The sequence below is a fragment of the Salvelinus alpinus genome, chromosome 9, assembly GCF_045679555.1.
Source record: "Salvelinus alpinus chromosome 9, SLU_Salpinus.1, whole genome shotgun sequence".
NCBI classification, from domain to species: Eukaryota; Metazoa; Chordata; class Actinopteri; order Salmoniformes; family Salmonidae; genus Salvelinus; species Salvelinus alpinus.
In genome coordinates, this window is record NC_092094.1 from 23,286,256 (window position 1) to 23,309,218 (window position 22,963).

At 45.4% G+C, this 22,963-nt stretch overlaps 1 protein-coding gene across 1 annotated transcript; it reads right to left on the reverse strand.

Annotated features, from left to right (window-relative positions):
- Positions 1-674: 674 nt before the first annotated feature.
- Positions 675-14,472, reverse strand: LOC139583989 (zinc finger protein 469-like). Its single transcript, XM_071415490.1, has one exon. It carries the CDS (start codon positions 14,287-14,289, stop codon positions 1,798-1,800), a length of 12,492 nt encoding a protein of 4,163 aa, XP_071271591.1. The 5' UTR covers positions 14,290-14,472; the 3' UTR covers positions 675-1,797.
- Positions 14,473-22,963: the final 8,491 nt, after the last annotated feature.

The following is a 22,963-nucleotide window of genomic DNA, read 5'->3' on the forward strand; positions in this document are numbered from 1 at the left end:
TTAAATTGCTCAGAAGCATTTCTATTGTGTTCCCCAGAAGCTAGCTCCTTGAGCTGGAGATCCTTGAATGAGAAAATAACCTCTCACTTTTCTCCTTGTCTGTCTACCTTCCTGCCCTCCATCTATCTATCATGATTCTCTCGTTCCCTCTACACTCTCAGGTTGCTGGGTAATTCCGTGGATGACGTGAGGAGGTCAGAGGAGCCCCTCTCCACCCCGCCCCTGTGTCCCTCTCAGCCTATCTGCCGCTGTGTCCTATGGCTTTTTATTCCTATGTGATGACAGAATGGGCTCATGTAGGGATAGAAGCCACTTAACACACGGCGAGAGAGCTACATGAAAAAAACTGGAAGTGATCCAGTCCTAGTTGGCCCATCCCATTCGCCTGGTACATATGGTTTGATTAATGTTTCCTGCTTCTGATTTCATGTTCCCTGAAGTTAAGCTACATTTGTGCTCATCATTCAGATAACGAGTTAGCTCATTGAAGTGCTCAGAGAAGAGGGAGTAAGACGCTGTTATGGTTGTCAGTGCACCTGTTTTTGCTTCCAGGCACAAACAGCCATTCCTGTTTCCAATTTCTGATGCGTTGGTGACAGCGGCGGTCTCCAGAGATGGATGTTGAACATTTTTCAAAATACGTCATAAACCAAAGGAAGAAACAAGCAAGGAGAGACCAATGCAGATTTTTAATAACCACTTTAAAAGAGGCACTAAGTGAACCACTTTACAATACAAGAGGCATTGTATTTCCATTTCTTTTCTCTCTTTCTCTCCCACTTTGATTCTGTTGCACATTATTAAAATAAAACTTTAACATTGAGCATTGCACCAGAAAATTATCTACCTACAACAACATACTATATAAGATACATATAAACAAGATAAAGCACCTTTTTTGTGCTAGTAAATAATATTCATAATTAAACAGTTGGAGGACAGACACGGAGGACTGAGTGTGTGTTTTGTGTGTGGTAGTATCAGTGCATGGGAGGAGCTCCTAAAACAGGTCTCAGGACTGTGAATAGTCCTTGGATGCACCTGAGTTCGTACAGATGGAAGCTTTCCTAATTTCCTTTCCTAAAGACCTACAGATGAATACTTTGTTGGAGGAGGTTTTACACAGTCGTTTTACCATTCTTTTAAAAGAAACTACAGAGAATCAGCACAAACAGTTGGCTACAGATCTCATGTTCCCTTCAGATAGAGGACATTGGCGTTCACATTACAATAACAAATAACATAGCACCAGTTAATGTTTATACAAAGGCTAATACAATGAATGTCAATGCAGTACAGTAAGGTAAAAATAATACAAAAGGAGTAATTTTTTGAGAAGCATACACAAAAGGTGCACTAACATAGTTTAAATCAGTTGGGATGAAATTTGGTCCTGTTGCATTAAAAAAAACAATATCCTCCATGAACACTTTGTGATTGTGAAACTTTCATGCATTATTTTTGAAATATTATTAAAAGTAAGGTTTTATTTTCAAGTATAATTTTTTTCTTTCATTTTCCTAATGAAATATAATCTCTGAAAAAGATAATGTTCAACATAAGAATAGCAGGGATTAGTCAATGATTTGCTAGCATTTTCATTCTAGATTCATAAAATCATCTCTGCCATTAGTCCTCACATTTGTGTTATAACAACACATTTACAAGAGAAGAAGACATAAAGTGACAACATAAGTATTTAGACAAACATTTCACAGAGGAGATCCATGCAATCTCATTCATGGTCATGAAATGTCTTTTCAGTCTTTTAGTTTTTTTCCCTACATCCCCCCCCACTCAGTTTATTGGTTCTGAAGTGTCCTTCCTCAAAGGAATCTTAAAGCTGGTGAGCTTTTGGCCAAACAGCTGGCTCAGAAGGTTGTTCTGAGACTCTGCTGTCCTATAGGAGTGGCTCTCCATGGACCTCACCCCTGTCCTTGGCCTAGACTTATTCAAGGAATTGTTCATAGGAGGCGCTGACACTTTAGAAACTGGGGAATGAAGAGCCCGTCCAAGAGTCCCCTTTTTGGGTTTGTAATCCCCATGAAGATGATGCACGATCTCTGCTTTCTTTGTCGTGCAGTTATCGAGGAAGCTTCTCTTTGGTTGAAGGCCTAAACTCCCTGATGTTTTGTGCTTAGAGACTATTTTGTTGCTGACCACATCATCTCTAACGGAAGAGAGCACCGGGTAGTCACTGGGGCCGTCTGATTTCCTGTGAACCGCCGGACTCTCGCACTTGCTAGGTCGGAACTTATTTCTGGCCTTGACGTCGACACCAAGGTTCTCCCGTGTGGCAGGAGAGGAGACCCTCTGTAAACTGTGAGGTGACCTCATCTCCTTTCTCTTCTTCTGTTCTTTTCTCACAGAGTCTTTGTCCTCGCTGGAGGCCAAGCACTGGGAAGTGAGCTTGGTGTGGTGGACTGGTGTTGACTCCATGGCCCTGGGGCTGTTGTTGGAGCTGTGTTTATTAACTCTTTCACTGGGCTTGGGTGTGGAGGCTTTGTCCTTTTGCTTGTTGTCATGGCTGTGAGTGCTGGTTGACTGTTGCCCTTGCTCATCCTCCCTCAGTTGGTACATCACAATGGTAGATGCCTTATGCTTTGTAGGAGGATGGTGGAGGTCATGTGAATAGGGTGTCTTTGAGCTAACATACAACTCCTCATCCGATGCTGTGGCATCTCTCCTCTGTATCCTTTTCCCTTCAGCTTCTGCAGTGCTAGTCTGTGTGCTGCTCTCCGGAGTGCTCTGTTTATCATCTGCGAAACACTCCCTCTTCTCTTCAGGTGTAATGCTCTCAAGTGGATTGTCCTCTTCCTTCACATCACATTGATCTGTGAATGATTTGCCATCCGCCTCACCAATGTCTCTAACAGGCAGCTTTGACGAAGGACTGGGAACAATGTCCTCTGTTTTGGGTGTAGCAGTGGAGAGACCTTCAGAGCCCAGGTGAAACGTACAATGCTCCAGCTCTACCAGCATGTCAGAGTAGTCCTCAGCCATTTCCTCAGTCTTCACACTGGCATCATTTTCATTGTGATATTCACCTGCACTGGTCTGTGTAGAGCCCTCTGTTGTGTGTACAGAGGGTTTCAGAACTGGCATCTCAGCACTCCGATTTAAGTGCAGTGAGGTTATGCTGGCGATGCCACTGTCAGAGCTGTTCTCTTGTAGACTGTCAGTGAGAATCTTTCTCTTTTTGCTTGCTGGCAATTCACATTCATCGTTCTCTTTGGAGGCAGATGTTTTGATAGGTCTGAGAACTCCTCTGAACTTGAAGATCTTATTCCCTCCTGACAAGTGCTTTTCCATGTGTCGGTCAAACTGCTCTTTCTTAGAGAAGGTGTAGTTGCAGGTGCTGCAGATGAAAGATTTCTTGATCACATGCATGACGTCTGCACACAGCTCACAGGTGTAGAGGGTTGTATGCTTTGAGTCAAGCTCATCCATCTCTTCATGCTCACTTTTCAGATGTTCTTTTAGTTCCTGTGGCTCTTGGTAGGTCACTGGGCATTTGTGGCACAGGAAAATTTTACTTAAGTTGTGCACAACCAGATGTCTCTGAAGCTTGAAGGGTTTGGGGAACTGCTTGCCACAGTGGTGGCAGTCTCTCGAGGGGTCTTTACAGTTGGGGTGCATCTCCACATTCTTTGGCGCCATCTCTGTTTTGTGCAGAACCTCAACTGGCATCAGCATGCTAGATTTCCCCACTTTTTCAATGTTCCCTTTAGGCTTGCCAACTTTGGGCTGAGCTACCTCTGTAATTTTCACCTCCTGCCCAGTGGTTTCTACTGTGGCTGGTTTCTCCTTGTTGGAGACCTTATTGGACTCTCTGCTGGCCTTGCTAGGGCGGCGTTGCATGATGGAAGTGATGAAGTTCTTCACGGCTGACTCCTGCATGCCAGAGCCCGGCAGACTCCCCAGGATAGCGCTGTGTGACTGGCCCTTGCGGGCAAACTGCGTGGCATGTTCCCGTAAGTGCTCATTGTACATCCACACGTCCGATATCTCCTTCAGGCACATACCACAGGTCCAGATGCCGGCCTTGTTCTTGGCGTGTTTCTCCCTCAGGTGGTCCCTCAGCTGCTCCCGGGAGCTGAACTTGCGCTGGACGCACATGTAGCAGGTGGGAGGTGGAGAGGGGTTGTGGGATAGCTTGTGGAAGTTGAGCTCCCCCAGGGTTAGGAACCAGGTGAAGCACACCTTGCACTTGTAATGTTTTTCCTTGATCTTTAAGCCGCCCTCTTGTCGTTTTCTTCCTCTGCGCTCTGTGAGCTTCTTGGGCTTTGCAGTGTCTCTCGTCTGTGCATCATCAGTGCCAATGGGTCCAGCTAATGGGATGTCCTTGTTGGAGTCAAATAATTGAATTTCGGGTAGCTGGAATGTGGTATTGAGGTTTGGGATGTCAATGCTGTGGAAAGAAGACACGTTTTCTGTAGCACATGGCTCTTCGGGATAAGGTGCAGAAGGGGCTATGATAGGAAGAGGACGTTGTGGGGTTGGGACTTCTGCTTTACAGGATGTTGGGTCAGAGGAGATCACAGCATCTGTAACAAGGTCGTTGGAGGCACTCCATGCCAATGATGCTTTGTCGATAGTGCTCTCAGGTGGGCATAGGAAGTCACTGCCAGGCTTCACAGTATTCTCATGAATGTCTTTGTGATCTGTTGTGTCTGGTTTCATGTTACATACTTTCTTGGAATCACACTTTAAAGTGCTATTATGACACATGTTCAACATGATAGCATCATCAATGGATATTGTTTCATATTTACAAGGTTCATTTTGATTGTTGACAAACGTTCGGTCCAACTGATTTTCTCTATAGTCATCTTTCTTTTCCAGATACAGGTCAGGATGGTCTTGAACTAATGATGAATCGGGTGATAGTTTCTGCTTCTTGTTCTTCTTGCCATAAACCTTTGCACACTTTTTCCTTTTCAGTTCCACGTTTCTAGAGGGAAATAACTGTGAGAATGTGCTTTCATCATCAAGGAAAGCATTCAAATTAGGGATTAGTCCAGGAGGGCTTGCAGGAGAAGATTTAAAACAGGTGAGATTCTCCACCTCATCTGTTGGGCCACTGTTTTTCTCACATTCAATCTTTACTGCAACCTCTCCCAGTATCTCTGTGGAAAGACTCTGGTCTGAAGTCTGTTGCTCACATGCCTCTTTTGTGTCATACAAATTCTCTCTAGATGTATCATACTCCCTACTAATATCCTCACTTACAGATACTCCATAATCGCTTCCAACATCCATACTAACTTCTGCTAGGCCATTGACGATCTCTGACAAATTTGTGCCTTTCCCCTCTTCTGTATCAGTGTTGCTTTGAATCAAGTCCATATCTTGGGTGAGCAGATTTGTAACCTTTATTGGAGTCATGGGTATCTGTTCAATGCCACTGTTACTTGTTACAGCAAATGGGACTTCCTGTTGCTCTGTAACTTTGTGTTTAACACTAGAATTGATTATGTCTTGTTTCTCAGGTGACTTGCAGTATTCTTGCTTTAGCCGGGTTTGGAATTCAGGAGTAATTGCCTGTACTATGTCTGTTTTCTCGTTCACCTCATTGTTTTTGTTCTTCTGTGGTTTGTAGCTTTTCTTGGCTTTTGTCAACTGAGGAGGCATTTGCTGAACTATGTCATCAACTGACATTGCCATATTTGTTTCACCCGTGGTGTCCTCCAGGATTACATCTGTTTCTCCTTGTTTGGTTATGAAGGAGCTGTTACTTGTCTCAGAGCAGTGATTGTCAGAGACATCATCGCTTTCTGTTTGCAAACAGGTCTGTGGAACCAGGAGCTCTAGATCATCTGTATTTCCTGTTTCTATAGACTGGGATGTTTGGTAACTGTGTAGACTCCCTTGATGATTAGCATTTTCCAAATGTGGGCTGCTTTCAGTCCTGATCAAATGTTTCATAGCCTTGTGTCTCTTTAATCCTGGCACCGTCCGGAAAAACATGGCGCATATCTCACACAGATTTGTCTTTTTCTGTGTGGTTTCTTCCTCTTGCTTGTGGGTTGCTGAGCACTGACCTTCCTCCACTGTTAGAGATTCTGTTTGGTCTGATGGTAATGGGGTTGGCTCATTCTCACAGATGATCAGTGGTTTGGGAGTGAGCTGATCATCTGAGATCCCCTTTATCAAAGGACAGGTGTTCTGCTCACTATGGACCTCAGTGACATCTAGGACTTCTGGCAGCACCTCTCGATCCACTCTCTTTAGCAAGTCAACATGTAAGTCCAAACAGTCAATAGTTTGAAGGGGAACCGGGCAAATGTCCAAATCCTCCTTTATATCGCCAATGGACTGAGCAGTGCTCTGAGAAGGGAGAACCAATAAAATTAATGGAAATGTTATGTCATTTTGGATGCTGCTCTTGTTCAAAGATTCATCTGGTGGACTTAGCTTGGCTGTATGGTGTGGACTCATAGGTGACTCTGTGTATATGTCACACATTCTTTTGTCTGACGTCAATGCCGTGTCATCGCTTAGATCAATGTCACACATTGTTTTGTCTGACATCAATGCTGTATCATCACTTAGATCACAAGGTTCACAGTCATCCTTGGGCCTCTGCTTGGTGGCTGGCTCATCCTCATCCACGTTGGCTGGGGAGATAGGAGTGTAATGAAACTGACTCAGTTGTGGAGGCTCATCTGGAATGTAATTGTAGTTCAGTGGGCTTAGTTTGAAATCATACAGTGATACGGAGACTCTCTTCATAAGGGCCTCCATTGCTTCAGATGGCTCTGTTGTAATGGTCAAGGGTAGGGGAGAGGGAATGCAGGCTTCAGTGCTAGAGATGTTATCCTCTGTGATTCCCAAGTACAGTTGAGGAGGACTTACTAAAGAGTACTCCATCTCAGCTCTTATGGTCAATGGGTTATCAATATGCAGTGCTTCTTCGGCATTTAGGTCATCACAGTTTTCCTTCTTAAGAGATTGTGTGTCATGGATTGAGGCTGGGATAGTATCCATATTATTGCATGTGATTGGCTGTGATTGTTCTTGTTCTTGTGTGTCAGGGTTCACCACAGGTGTGTGTGGAGAAGCTGGTAGAACAGGACTGGATGGAGGAGCATCATCTGGAATATTATCCAGCCTTTCGTCCATCTGCAAATCCTCTTTGCATGGTGAGTGCTGGGAAAATGCCATGAGATGTAAAGGAACTTGCTCCTGAATGTTTTCAACATCTGGAATCTCTTCTATTTGTCTGTGGTTGGCCTCACATTCAGGTTCCTTTTCTGTTTCTGCTTTTTCCTCAAGTGTATGTTCCATGTGTGCATCACTGTCAAGGTCACTGTCATGCTCAGCAATGACCAACATGGTGCTTTCATCATCTGACTCAATGTTGGAAAAGGTTGAGCCGTGGTTACCATGATCTGTATTGGTTTCCGTCAACAGTGAACTGCAAGGCTTATCTGTGACAGTCTCCAAGAAGACATGGGTTGATTGATTGGCAATGCCATTCTCAGGGGTGCTACACCTCAAATAAACTGTACAGCTTATCACCTCATCCTGTATTGTACTGTCAGATTCAATGTTGTCTTCCTCTGTTACACATGCTGTATTGTCCTCCGTCTGTTCATTTGCAGATGGCAAAAGACATACACTATCAGAGTGACTTTGGACATCTATGGATTGTTCCTCAGATGCATTTTCTACCTCTTCAAGCATATTATCAAGCATATTATCCAAGTTATCATCCATTTCCTGCTCTGCTATGTTGGAACCGTTGGAGGGCTGGCTCACATACTTAGTATTACAAGTGATGTCCTCCACTAGCTCTTTTGGCTCCTGATGCTCATCAATGGTAGTGTCTAGAAGCTCTGTATGCTCATCAATGGATGTATATAGAAGCCCTCTATGCTCATTAGTGGAAGTATCTAGAAGCTCTATATGCTCATCAATGGAAGTATCCACAAGCCCTCTATGCTCATCAATGGGAGCATCTAGAATCTCTGTATGCTCATCAATGGTAGTATGTGGAAGCTCTGGAGGCTCATCAATGGTAGTATGTGGACGCTCTCGATGCTCATCAATGGTAGTATGTGGACGCTCTCGATGCTCATCAATGGTAGTATGTGGAAGCTCTCGATGCTCATCAATGGTAGTATGTGGAAGCTCTGGAGGCTCATCAATGGTAGTATGTGGAAGCTCTGGAGGCTCATCAATGGTAGTATGTGGAAGCTCTGTATGCTCAAGGAGGGCCCTTTTGGCGTCAATGATTTCATCCCCACAGTCCTCTAGCTTCTGGTTCTCAAAGGTCTTCTTAGTCATTGGTGGATTATCCATTTCAGTGTTTGAGCAGTAATCAGTTTCTATAACACAACTGTCTTCAGTGACTTTGTTCCTGATTGGCAAGTCTTTTAATTCTGACCCACTGTCATTGTAAGGTATAGACTCACTTGGCTGCAGAGAAACAATCTCTTTTACAGCAGGTGGGAGCTCTGTGTTTTCAGAGAGAGGAGGCTGTAATTCGAAGTGTGTGGATTCAACGTTCGCCTCATCAGGAATAACCTTTTCATTATGATCTCTACTCTCAGCAGCATCAGCAGATGGAGCTTCGCTTTCATTGAGTAAGTGTTCTGGGCTCTTAGGTGAGGTGAGCTTTGGCTCCTCCACTTCAGGTGTGATGGGATCGTTTTTGAAAATGGAATCTGATATCACCTCCAGGCTTTTTGTCAGGTTTTCTGCATAGGTCTTACTCTCTAAAATCTCTTCAGATTTCTCTATGGCAGTTCTCTTGTCAACACCCATGCCTTCATCTTTGTGGTCGTCCTGTTGCAGTTGCTCTTTCTCTGCATTTGAGGTTGTGGTTATCATACTGTGTTCACAGTCATCCATCTCTCTAAACTGTTCAAGGATACTGGGTACAGCATGGGTTGGAGTATGATGACCCTCCATCAACTCAAACTCAAATGGACTGGACCATGGTAGACCAGGCTCAGCAAAGACCTCTGAATGTGGGTCAGATGGCATACTTGACATGCTTTGCACAGGGCAGCCCATATCCAGACCAGTGTCTTCATTCTCAGATTTGTGGTCCAGTCGCAGAGGGCAGAATTTTCTCATCTTCAGCTGCTTTGGAGACTCAGTAAGCAGAAGCGGACTACTCAGCTTGGCTGTCTGGAGCTGATTTTCCAACTCTGTCACAATCCTCTTTATCTCTAGATCATCTTCTGACACATAACTGTTGAGATTCGCCCTGTAGTCCATTATTTTGTCTGGCAGAGACAAAGGAACATGATTATAATCTGATTTCTTTTCATTTGATTTATCAGAATTGTCTTTGTATTGGGATATCTCATCTGGTAACATGGTGAAATCAACCATTAGGCCCCAGTCCCTCTGTTCCAAGAAAGGAGAAAGTAAGGATGATGAGCTAAACACCTCCTTTTTGTCATTGGTGGTATCTAAGGAGTTGAAACCTTCTTTGTGTAATGGAACGTCAGTGTAGAGGCCATTGTCATATCCTGCCTCTGAGAGGTCACCGAACATTGACGATGTGTCAAATGAGAGTGGAGACTTCATAAGACTCTGGTCTTGCTCTAGGGGGTATGGGATGAGATGTGATGTCTCTTTCTGCGTCAGAGGCTCGTGAAATTCAGTTGGAGACAGGCACACTTTCAGTGCCCTGAAAAGAGGTGTGGACTTGGGGACTACCTCATTGTTGAAAGTCAATGGGTTTTTAATGGAATGGACACTCTCATTGTGTTCATCAAATGTAGAAATGTCTGATATCTTTGAATGTGGCTGTGTAGATTGCTCTTCTATTCTTTTGTGTACTGATTTTTCATTTGAGGTTGTTTCATTCTTTCTGAATTTATTATAAGAATGTCCTTCCTTGTTGTTTGTGGCAGGATGTGATGATTGAAGCTGGTGTGATTTGAGATCAGAACTAGTAGATTGAAAATATATTGATTCCCCTTTGGAGGTCTTGTTGGCTGTCCTTAGTGGTGTGTTTTTGTCAGAACTTGCTATTGTGTGAGTTTCTCTATTAAATGAATAATCTTTCTCCCTTGAGGGCACATCTGTGTTTCTGCATTTCTCAAGGTTTTTGACTGCACTCCTCACCTTTGGTAGTGCTGATATTGGATCAACATCTTCAGTATGTGAGTTAGTGATCCTTGAGGCCACTGAATTGTCTTTGTTAGTAGAGTGGAGGGTCTTATCAGCGCTATACCTCTGAGTAGATTTGGTGAATGTCAGTGCTAGTTGTGTGCTAGTCTCTTTGCATATCTTTTGTGGAGATCGCTCATAGGTTCTCTGCTCGGAAGAGTCTTTCCTCCTGATCTCCACTCTTTTCTCCCAGTCTGAGTCTGTGTGGTCAGTGCTTTTGGGGCTATTGATGCTATCGCTGGAGAAACTCACAGACGTGCTGACTTCACTGCTTGTGGATGACCTGCTGCCTCTCCTCCCAAGTCTCTGGTTAGAGCCAGGTTTCTCTGGAGATAGGGAGACTTCTTCAGTTTTCTTCACCTGAAAGCATTCTTTTGACTCGTGCCTCCATGCTGCACTGTCCCTGTCGCTCCTAGCCCGCCATTTGCACTCCTTTGTGTAGGTGTACTTGCAGCGGCCACTTTGGCTCAGGCGACCTTTGCTTGCTATCTTTACAGGCTCACACTCGTTATCTGAGTCTGAGACATAGTCATACTCCCCAAACATTGGGTTTGGCACCGTGGGCGTAAGTCTCTCCATCACCAGCGAGAACTGGAGGTTTTTGGTGCCTTTTACATGGAGCTTGTTTAACTTGTTTTTCTGTTGAACTATTTTGTGGATGAGTTCTTTGCTCCAGGTACCGGCACCGGTCCTTTTCCTTTTACTCTCCCTTGCTGCAGTCCTCTGGGTTGGGGAACTCCTGTTTGCAGAGGAGACTTGGGAAGAGGTTGAGCCACTCAACAAAGAGCTATTCTGGAGATTTCGAACTCCACAACGTTCTGAAAATTTGCTGGATAAGAGGAACCTTGGAGTGTTATTGTTTTCCTCTTCACTTTTGGAGTGTTTTCTTATATCTTTCACTTTATTTTCTTGCTCCCTCGGTTTCTCCCCTGAGGTGATCCTTGAATTTTTATGAGACACTTCTTTTTTTATGTTAATTCTCTCTTCCTGCTCAAAATTCAGAGAAGTCTTCTCAAGTTTGCTTTCTGTGTGCTTGCTGTCTGTCTCAAAGCTCTCAATGTCTGAGTCATAAATATATTTTCCTTGTGTCAGAGACCTGTCATCTTCAGTAGATTGTTTGCTTTTGCTCTCAAAGACCATTGAGTCTTTGGTTTTTAGAGTATGCCTGTTCGACGATACTTTGACAGTGCTTAGGTCATCATCTGCAAATGCATCAATGAAGCTGCTGTCAATCTCTGCATTGTCTGACTGATACCCCAGTCCATTTAGAGCCTCAGTGATTAGGCTATCTAACTTTGCATCCTCTATCTCCAAGTCAGGAAGTGAGACAGGAAGGTTACCTACCCCAGAGAACAGGTTGAGTTTCATGGGGTCGTCCTTAGAATCCCCTTTAATTTCGCTGTCAGACATGAGTTCTCCGTTCTTATTGAGCCCCAGCAGAGACAGGTGAAGGTCAGATGGACACCTTGCCATGGAGACACCTTGACATAAACTGGTCCCAGAGGATGAAGCTTTTATCATGTCATTGTGAAACTGTGTTGAACTTCCTGGTGTTCTTCTGGTGTCATCCACCTTTTGAGCAAATGCATGCTGTCCACAGTATTGCTTATGGCCAAGGAATGCGGCCAGGTTAGTAAAGTTCTGATCACACTGCTTGCACGTGAGAAGCACGTCCAGTTGGTCAAGGTTTGCCGTGGCTAAAGACGTAGCTAACAGTTGATGTGCAGAGTATGGTGGTGGAGGTGGGTGATGCTCCAACCCAAAGCCCTCCATATAGCCCTTGTTGCCATCCATACTAGGCTTTGGATGTCCGTTGTCGTGCAGGTAGCTCATCATGTCACCTTTTGCCCTCTCTGGGGTGTAAGGCAGGTTACGGGAGGTGTCTGAGTGGAAATGATGAGAGTTAGTGCTGAGGTTATCTGTAGGTCCTTGTGCCTTCACTTGGTGCTGGGGATAGAATGGAGGGGGATGCCCAGTCTTTGATATCTGGCTGTCCTCAGAGAGGTTGACAGGGCTCGTTGAGGCTGGGGAGAGTGAAGAACATGTGCTGCTAGAGGCTGGGTTATGGACTGGGGAGGGCGAGGGAGATTCATATGGTGACACCATTATAAGCCCCATTGGTGGGACCTGTAATGGTGGATATCCATGTGTTCTTGATGATGCCCCAGCTACTGATTGATTCATTCCAAAATATATGGGCTTATTCTTGGACTCACAGACCTTTGCGTGACTTGTCTCAACTTTAAAATTTGGTATTGTACTGCAGCCATGTTTGACACTCTCTTGCCTTGGGTTTGAGAATCCTTTACTAGGTCTATTGTTTTGGAAAGAGCTGGGGCTTTTCTGTGAACCATTCTTATGTGATTTAGTGTCATCCTGCCAGTCAGAGGGTGCTACCAAATAAGTGAGCTTTTGGTTGCTTAGTTGCCTAGACAACTCAATCCTGTTTTGGTTTGGCATGGCAGAAGTGAGGCCTATCTGCTGCCATGGCATCCTACCGCTTTTGGATGTGTTTGGCCTTTGATCTGGCTGGTTCTGAAACTGAAACTTATCATTCATATTAGGATAAGGCATAGTGTTTTGGTCAGCTGGTGAAAAGTTCTTATTCAGTCCCTCCCATGAGTGTGGTAAGCTATTATGGGCCTTGGTGTTGATTATTTTGTCAAAAGGCATTGAACCCATGTGGATACTATTGAGTGGAGGGCTGTTGTTGTAGGCTTTGTTTGGAAAGTGCATTTGGGAGCTTGTACCTTGTGCAATATTTTTGGCATGGTGTACACTGCCTTTAATAAGTGTTCTCTGGCTGTCAGCAGCAATGTCTTTGGAGGGGCAGCTCCTCTTGCTCCCTGAAGCGAGGGCAGCATCCCTATGGCCGAATGTGTCCACGCTCTCTGGCAGGGCACTCTTACCCTTCTCCGACTGCTGGGAGCTGAAGCCAGAGCTCTCACTACTAGCCGAGTCCTCACTCAGGCCCCTGGGGCAGTCCATAGAGGATGCCGCCCCTTGTCGAGCTTGCAGGTACTGCGGTAGCTGTGGAGGATGGGGGTAGGAAGATCTGTCCTCTGGCTGGTCACTATTGAATTGAGTGTTATTCTGAACCCCCTCCTTTCCCTCCCCAGATGGCTGAAAGGAAAAAGAGTTATGAGTCACCTGGGAAGAAGCCAAAGAGGAGGAGTCTATATATTCCTGGGATTGGGGGTTCTGATCAAAGGCAAAAGGGTCTGGGTTTGAGTCCTCTGACAACTTGTATCCGTACTGAAACAGAAAAGACACAGAGCTACCATTCGCCTTGTTCGCCTCCTTGAGAACAGTGGATTTTTGTGAGGAAATGCCATAGTTAGCACCGTTAAAAGTCCTCTCTGGAGACTGCCAGTCATTGGAGCCACTCAACTGAAAGTCTGGGAAGAGCAGCTGGCTGCTTGGCTGTGAGTTATTATTGTTCTCAATTGGGCCTGGTTGCTGCTGCTGGGGTAGGAGTTGGTGGGTGGATGTCCCACCTGTGGTTCCCAGTAGCTGTGAGGTATAGCTTGGGGAGGTGAGGTTGGAAGAGGTCTCCTGGAAGCAGCGACTGTAGTTGAGTTCCTCCTGCTGCAGCTCGGCCTCTCGCTCTGGTATACTGGGCACGTGGAACCTGTAGCTGCCCGTAACTTGGCTTCGGCTGTCCTCCATCTTTTTGGGTGGCGAGACCTTCTGCTGTGGGTAGGCAATGCCGATAGTAGGGTTGGAACGTGGATTGGTGATGCTGAGTCTGTACAGCTGCTGTGGGTTACCGCGCTCCGACTTCCCCAACCGCTTGCCCTTGTCTCTGCTCCGGCACTTCCCACTGGGGGACTGGGGGCTGCCTTTACCACTGGGCCATGTCCTGTTGCTGGAGAACTTAGGCCGGTTCTGCAGTGACTTGAAGTCTATTTTTCCTGCCTGCTGAGGTCGGATCACAGCCTCGCGCTGCTGAGTATAGTCCCTGTCCTTGTCTACAAACTTGGCTCCTCTGCGGATTGTCCGGGCCTCTACGCCCACACCTGAGAAGTGCTCTGAAGACTCTTTTGTGGCTTTCTCACTGCTGCCGTACTGCTCCAGTGCAGTGCCTTCATCCTTCAGTTTGGACTCAGCATCCAGCTTTTTGACAGCATACGTGCGCTGAGTCTCTCCTGCCATGGTGCAGACAAGAGGTGCTGTACAGGCCTGGTCCTCAGAGGCGTTATCTGGGAAGCAGGAGCATGATGAGTCTGGGAGTCTGGAACAATATGCTGCTTCCAGTGGCACAAACGACAGAGATGGGAGGGCGGCTCTCTGCACGATTATCTCTCCGCTCTCATCGTGGACCACTGATCTGGCAGTTTACCGTCTGGGAGTCCTGCAGAGACAGACAGGAAAAAGAGTGGATCAGATTTCTGAACATCACCACATTTCACATAAACAGTTTTAGCACTTTTGCCATTAGAAATGCATTTCTATAAATGTATGTTGTATCAAGAAGAATAAAATGCTTCCACCTGAATAAAGAAAATACATTTAAAATACTGAATCATTAAAACAACCTATTCAATCAATCACCAACCATCCAAGAATAAAGTTACACATAACTATTTGTATAACAGAGAAAAGAAAAGTTACATAAATCAGCTGGGATATTTGCTTTACTAAACCAACAGAGCAGGATGGGAGGTGAGCGATTTAGTAAAAAAGGTTAACAATTTTCAGCTGTTGCCAGGAGAGAGCAGTATTGCCACAGTTTTGCTTCACAGTACTGCCACACAAGGCACAAATACAGTGTACAGTTTGCAGGGATCCTAGATCAAATGTACTTAATCACATTAAAAAGTAGTCCAGATATATTTGAAAACAACATCAATTCAACTGTTCAACTCACTCAGTGCACTGTCATGGTCAATAGATATGAATCTCCTATAGCTATGATATAAATCAATATGCTTTTATAGACAAGGCTTGCCTCCGTGCATACCATAAGGTAGTGCCTACTGAGTGGATCTGACTGGAATAATATCACACCAGGTATATCACACACTAAACGTACATGCAGAGCAGAAATGCATCTAACCATGCTACTGTAACAGTGAGGTCTTGTTCTGAGGAACACTGTGGCTCTTAGGAGGAAGAGGATTCAACACTGGACACACATTGCTAATGAGTAAATCATTAAAAAAGCCCCAAAAAACAGCAACACAATGCTAGACTGTTTGGCCGGTTGAGAAGGGATGCAGGTTTAGATCATGGAGCAACATCAGGGGATTAGTCATTGGGCCTTTAGACAGTGAGGAGGGCGGCGGACGTTTACGCTTGTTGCCTTTCCCTCAGGCATGCCAGACACTGCTTATATCCTGGTTTACTTTGGCCCTCTGCTGCTTCGTTTGAGATCAGACCAGAAGCAGCTCAGAGTTAGCGGCAGAATGTTCCCCCCTAGGTGAAGTCTGTGACTCTCCTGCTCCACAGCGTGGTACCACAGACAGCAGGTGAAAGTCACACACACACCCACAGTGACTGTGTACGCTCTTTGTACTTAGGACCTTTAAGATCATTTGGGGACAGGGAGAGAAAATAATCACACGCCAACGCTTGCTTTGCGGTAGGAAAAGGCAATGAATGTGGGTCTTACCCATTCAAATAGCTCACTGTTCCTCTTGATGAACAGTCCCCACTGTTGTTCATGTTCATTTGTCTTGCAATAAACAATTTTTGGCCATTAACAGATAGATTTTTCCCCTGTCACTAAATAAGTAAGTAAGAGCAGCTGAAATGGCCAGTAGGTAAAGTTGATAGTTGCAGATGATTGGTTAAGTGGAGGCTAAAGGAAGTTTAATTAATGAGCTAATGGTCTTAAAGACATGAGAGGAAAAACATCTGGCTTGACGTTGTTATGCTTTAGTTCCTTTCCTCTGTCTGTGTGTGTGTGTATGTATGTATGTATGTGTGTGTGTGTGTGTATGTGTATGTATGTGTGTGTGTGTGTATGTGTATGTGTATGTGTATGTATGTGTGTGTGTGTGTATGTGTATGTGTATGTATGTGTGTCTGTGTGTATGTGTATGTGTATGTATGTGTGTGTGTGTGTGTGTGTGTGTGTGTGTGTGTGTGTGTGTGTATGTGTATGTGTATGTATGTGTGTGTGTGTGTGTGTGTGTGTGTGTGTGTGTGTGTGTGTGTGTGTGTGTGTGTGTGTGTGTGTGTGTGTGTGTGTGTGTGTGTGTGTGTGTGTGTGTGTGTGTGTGTGTGTGTGTGTGTGTGTGTGTGTGTGTGTGTGCATTTGCAGATATGCAAGAAAGTTCACTGAATTGATATATGACTTGATTTTACCCTTTTCTCTCATTCTCAAATTCACAAATTCACTAAAAACATACACGTATGCACACACAGTACAGTGCAACCCACAATTAGGGACGCCTGGCTTTCCCTGCTCTGTAAAGAGCAGGCCTATCTATTGACCTCCATGGCCCTGTGACACACATGGTATGGCTCTGTCCCTGTATTCTTAACAGCACAGGCCTGCTCTTTAACTACACATCTCTGACAATGGCTGGGGATGGGTGTGGTGGATGTACAAAGAAAGAGAGAGTAGGAGCACAGACAGGGACAGACCACTTTCACTAGCAGAATGACTCTTCAAATGCAGGGGACAGGGACAGACCACTTTCACTAGCAGAATGACTCTCCAAATGCAGGGGACAGGGACAGGGACAGACCACTTTCACTAGCAGAATGACTCTCCAAATGCAGGGGACAGGGACAGACCACTTTCACTAGCAGAATGACTCTCCAAATGCAGGGGATAGGGACAGACCACTTTCACTAGCAGAATGACTCTCCAAATGCAGGGGACAGGGACAGACCACTTTCACCAGCAGAATGACTCTCCAAATGCAGGGGACAGGGACAGACCACTTTCATTGACAGAATGGCGCCTCCAGGGAAAGCTGTACCTTTAGAGAGAGGAATTCCTCTGTTTTATCTCATTACAACACTTACCAGCTGACAACAGAATCTACTTTCAATCCAACGTTCCTTTTTATTAATTAATTTATAGCACTTTTGAGTGCTTTCACCAATTTGTTTGTGTTTGTCTTTTTGCTTGTGATGCCTGTATATTGTTGCGTCTAAAATGTATCTGCAATCCAAATCCCAAGATTAAAACAAAAGGTCTCTTGTTTATATAGCCTATTCACATGGTACAGAGACAGACTTTAAACAGTCAGAATATATCTACTCTCTCCGCTAATGCACAAATAAAAAAGCTTCTGATGCATCCCACAGGTTTGGTAGAAAATAATCCAATATCTGTCAGAAATCTGCCAAACTGAAATGGACAACTGGGCGTGAGGCATGTGCTTAATCCCACATGAGGCATGTGCTTAATCCCGCATGAGGCCGTATTAAGCACACTGCTATGAGACAAAGTTAAACCCCAAGAATATAGCTACAAAGGAGTGCCTTGAAAAGTCTTCTGAATTCTTCTGTGCAATTCCAGTGAATTTGTTCGATAATGAATGTACCACTCCCAGTGCCAGTACATATAGTATGCAACAGTTACAAATAGACTCAAATTAGTTCGGTATGGGAATGAATAGAACAACACATGTGGCTTGCATGTGAATTGGCAACACCCTAAAGCCTGTACCTATGTAACATGAGTCTTTACATCTGCCAGAAAACACACCCACATTCCTTCCCTTCAGATCCTATCAGATCATCTCAGCATAGTGGATCTGATATGGACATCTCTCATACCATTAGTGCTGACATGCCTGACAATCATGACAGGGATCCCCCCCATGAACTCTGCAGGCACCACAATACCCACTAGCACGAGAGTTAAAACCAAATAAGATCATGATGAAATATAGCCGTGATGAAATGTGGTAATGCCTCACCTCACTTTTGACAAGCACAATGGAAAATGTCTAGTTGGTTTATGGCCTTGGGGGCAACACTAGGATAAACTGTGTGGAGTGTGGACTACTTTACAGAGAGTGTGAGACACTTTACAGTGCAAGTGAGAGGCCACAGTGAATTGAAGAGGGCCTGTTATTCAGCCTGGGGTCAAAGTCCTGTCTCTGCTACAGAGAGGAGGAAAGACACCAGGTGAGAGAGAGGTGAACCTGGAGGATACAGACCCACAACCAGGACCAGAGGTGCGCAGCAATGTTGCGTGTCGATTCCAGTCAATTCAGTCAACTGAGGAGATACATTGGATTTCCAATTCAAATCAAATCAAATCAAACTTTATTTGCCTCATTCGCCAAATACAACAAGTGTAGACTTTACCGTGAAATGCTTACTTACACGCCCTTAAGCAACAGTGCAGTTCAAGAAGAAGAAAATATTTACCAAGTAGGCTAAAATAATAAAAAGTAACACAATAAGAATAACAAGAACGAGGCTATAGACAAGGGGCACCGGTACCAAGTCAGTGTGCAGGGGTACAGGCTAGTTGAGGTAATCTGTACATGTAGGTGGGGGCGAAGTGACTATGCATAGGTAACAAACAAACAGCGAGATGCAGCAGTGTACGGGGGGGGGGGGGGGTGTCAATGTAAATTGTCCGGTTGCGATTTTTATGAATTGTTCAGCAGTCTAATGGTTTGGGGGTTGAAGCTGTTGAGGAGCCTTTTGGTCCTAGACTTGGCGCTCAAGTACCGCTTGCCGTGTGGTAGCAGAGAAAACAGTCTATAGCTTGGGTGACTGGAGTCTCTGACAATTTTTTGAGGGGCTTTCCTCTGACACCGCCTATTATATAGGTCCTGGATGTCAGGAAGCTTGGCCCCAGGGATTCACTGGGCCGTACGCACTACCCTCTGTAGCGCCTTACGGTCAGATGCCGAGCAGTTGCCATACCAGGCTATGATGCAACCGGTCAGGATGCTCTCGATGGTGCAGCTGTAGAACCTTTTGAGGATCTGGGGGCCTATGCCAAATCTTTTCAGTCTCCTGAGGGGGAAAAGGTTTTGTCATGCCCTCTTCACGACTGTCTTGGTATGTTTGGACCATGATAGTTCGTTGGTGATGTGGACAGCAAGGAACTTGAAACTCTCGCTCCACTACAGCCCATCAATGTTAATGGGGGCCTGTTCGGCCCTCCTTTTCCTGTAGTCCACGATCAGCTCCATTGTCTTGCTCACATTGAGGGAGAGGTTGTTGTCCTGGCACCACACTGCCAGTTCTCTGACCTCCCTATAGGCCGTCTCATCGTTGTCGGTGATCAGGTCTACCACTGTTGTGTCGTCAGCAAACTTAATGATGGTGTTGGAGTTGTGTTTGGCCACACAGTCATGGGTGAACAGGGAATACAGGAGGGGACTAAGTACACACCCCTGAGGGGCCCCAGTGTTAAGGATCAGCATGGCAGACGTACTGTTGCCTACTCTTACCACCTGGGGGCGGCCCGTCAGGAAGTCCAGGATCCAGCTCCAGAGGGAGGTGTTTTGTCCCAGAGATCTTAGCTTAGTGATGAGCTTCGTGGGCACTATAGTGTTGAACGCTGAGCTGTAGTCGATGAACAGCATTCTCACATAGGCGTTCCTTGTGTCCAGGTGAGAAAGGTTGGTGTGGAGTGTGATTGAGATTGCGTCATCTGTGGATCTGTTGGGGCTGTATGCGAATTGGAGTGGGTCTAGGGTGTCCGGGAGGATGCTGTTGATGTGAGCCATGACCAGCCTTTCGAAGCACTTCATGGCTACCGACGTGAGTGCCACGGGGCGGTAATCATTTAGGCAGGTTACCTTCGCTCCCTTGGGCACAGGGACTATGGTGGTCTGTTTGAAGCATGTAGGTATTACAGACTCGTACAGGAAGAGGTTAAAAACTGTCAACCAACTGTCAAGACACTTGACAGTTGGTCCGCGCATGCTTTGAGTACATGTCCTAGTAATCCGTCTGGCCCAGCGGCTTTGTGAATGTTGACCTGTTTAAAGGTTTTGTTCATATCGGCTACGAAGAGCGTTATCACACAGTCATATAGAACAGCTGGTGCTCTCATACATGCTTCAGTGTTGCTTGCCTCGAAGCGAGCATAAAAGGCATTTAGCTCGTCTGGTAGGCTTGCGTCACTGGGCAGCTTGCGTCGGGGTTTCCCTTTGTAGTCCGTAATAGTTTTCAAGCCCTGCCACATCCGACGAGCATCAGAGCCGGTGTAGTATGATTCAATCTTAATCCTGTATTGACACTTTGCTTGTTTGATGGTTCATCTGAGGGCATAGCGTGATCTCTTATAAGCATCCGGATTAGTCTCCCACTCCTTGAAAGCGGCAGCTCTAGCCTTTAGCTCGATGCGGATGTTGCCTGCAATCCATGGCTTCTGGTTGGGATATGTACGTACAGTCACTGTAGGGACGACGTCGTCGATGCACTTATTAATGAAGCCAATGACTGAGGTGGTGTATTCCTCAATGCCAAGAGCATCTCCTCCCAGCTGCCCACTGCAATGAGGCTAGGAAACACTGTCACCACCGATAAATCCACGATAATTGAGAATTTCAATAAGCATTTTTCTACGGCTGGCCATGCTTTTCACCTGGCTACCCCTACCCCGGTCAACAGCCCTGCACCCCCTACAGCAACTTGCCCAAGCCTCCCCTATTTCTCCATTCACCCAAATCCAGATAGCTGATGTTCTGAAAGAGTTGTAAAATCTGGACCCCTACAAATCAGCTGGGCTAGACAATCTGGACCCTCTCTTTCTAAAATGATTTGCCACAATTGTTGCAACCCCTATACTAGCCTGTTCAACCTCTCTTTCGTATCGTCTGAGATCCCCAAAGATTGGAAAGCTGCCACGGTCATTCCCCTCTTCAAAGGGGGAGACACTCTAGACCCAAACTGTTACAGACCTATATCTGTCCTACCCTGCCTTTCTAAGGTCTTCGAAAGCCAAGTTAACAAACAGATCACCGACCATTTCGAATCCCACCGTATCTTCTCCGCTATGCAATCTGGTTTCCGAGCTGGTCATGGGTGCACCTCAGCCACGCTCAAGGTCCTAAACGATATCATAACCGCCATCGATAAAAGACAATACTGTGCAGCCGTAGTCATCGACCTGGCTAAGGCTTTCGACTCTATCAATCACCACATTCTTATCGGCAGACTCAACAGCCTTGGTTTCTCAAATGACTGCCCCGCCTGGTTCACCAACTACTTCTCAGACAGAGTTCAGTGTGTCAAATCGGAGGATCTGTTGTCCGGACCTCTGGCAGTCTCTATGGGGGTGCCACAGGTTTCAATTCTCGGGCAGACTCTTTTCTCTGTATACATCAATGTTGTCGTTCTTGCTGCTGGTGATTCTCTGATCCACCTTTACGCAGACAACACCATTCTGTATACTTCTGGCCCTTCTTTGGACACTGTGTTAACTAACCTCCAGACGAGCTTCAATGCCATACAACTCTCCTTCCGTGGCCTCCAACTGCTCTTAAATGCAAGTAAAACTAAATGCATGCTCTTCAACCGATCGCTGCCCACACCTGCCCGCCCGTCCAGCATCACTACTCTGGACGGTTCTGACTTAGAATATGAATACCTAGGTGTCTGGTTAGACCGTAAGCTCTCCTTCCAGACTCACATTAAGCATCTCCAATCCAAAATTAAATCTAGAATCGGCTTCCTATTTCTCAACAAAGCATCCTTCACTCATGCTGCCAAACATACCCTCGTAAAACTGACTATCCTACCGATCCTTGACTTCGACGATGTCATTTACAAAATAGCCTCCAACATTCTACTCAGCAAATTGGATGCAGTCTATCACAGTGCCATCCGTTTTGTCACCAAAGCCCCATATACTACCCACCACCGCAACCTGTATGCTCTCGTTGGCTGGCCCTCGCTTCATATTCGTCGCCAAACCCACTGGCTCTAGGTCATCTATAAGTCTTTGCTAGGTAAAGCCCCACCTTATCTCAGCTCACTGGTCACCATAGCAGCACCCACCCGTAGCACGTGCTCCAGCAGGTATATTTCACTGGTCACCAACAAAGACAATTCCTCCTTCGGCCACCTTTCCTTCCAGTTCTCTGCTGCCAATGACTGGAACGAATTGCAAAAATCACTGAAGCTGGAGACTCATATCTCCCTCACTAACTTTAAGCATCAGCTGTCAGAACAGCTCACAGATCATTGCACCTGTACATAGCCCATCTGTAAATAGCTCATCCAACTACCGCATCCCCATATTGTAAATTTTTTTAGTGCTCCTTTGCACCCCAGTATCTCTACTTGCACATTCATCTTCTGCACATCTATCACTCCAGTGTTTAATTGCTAAATTGTAATTACTTCGCCACTACGGCCTATTTATTGCCTTACCTCCCTAATCTTACCTCAATTGCACACACTGTATATAGATTTTTTCTATTGTGTTATTGACTGTACGTTTGTTTATTCCTTGTGTAACTCTGTGTTGTTGTTTGTGTCGCACTGCTTTGCTTTATCTTGGCCAGGTCACAGTTGTAAATGAGAACTTGTTCTCAACTGGCCTACCTGGTTAAATAAAGTTGAAATTAAAAATTAAAAAATAAATCCCGGAACATATTCCAGTCTGTGCTAGCAAAACAGTCCTGTAGTGTAGCATCCGCGTCATCTGACCAGTTCCGTATTGAGCGAGTCACTGGTACTTCCTGCTTTAGTTTTTGCTTGTAAGCAGGCATCAGGAGGACAGAATTCTGGTCAGATTTGCCAAATGGAGGGCGGGGGAGAACTTTGTATGCATCTCTGTGTGTGGAGTAAAGGTGGTCTAGGATTTTTTTCCCCCTGGTTGCACATGTGACATGCTGGTAAAAAATTGGTAAAACTGATTTAAGTTTGCCTGCATTAAAGTTCCCGG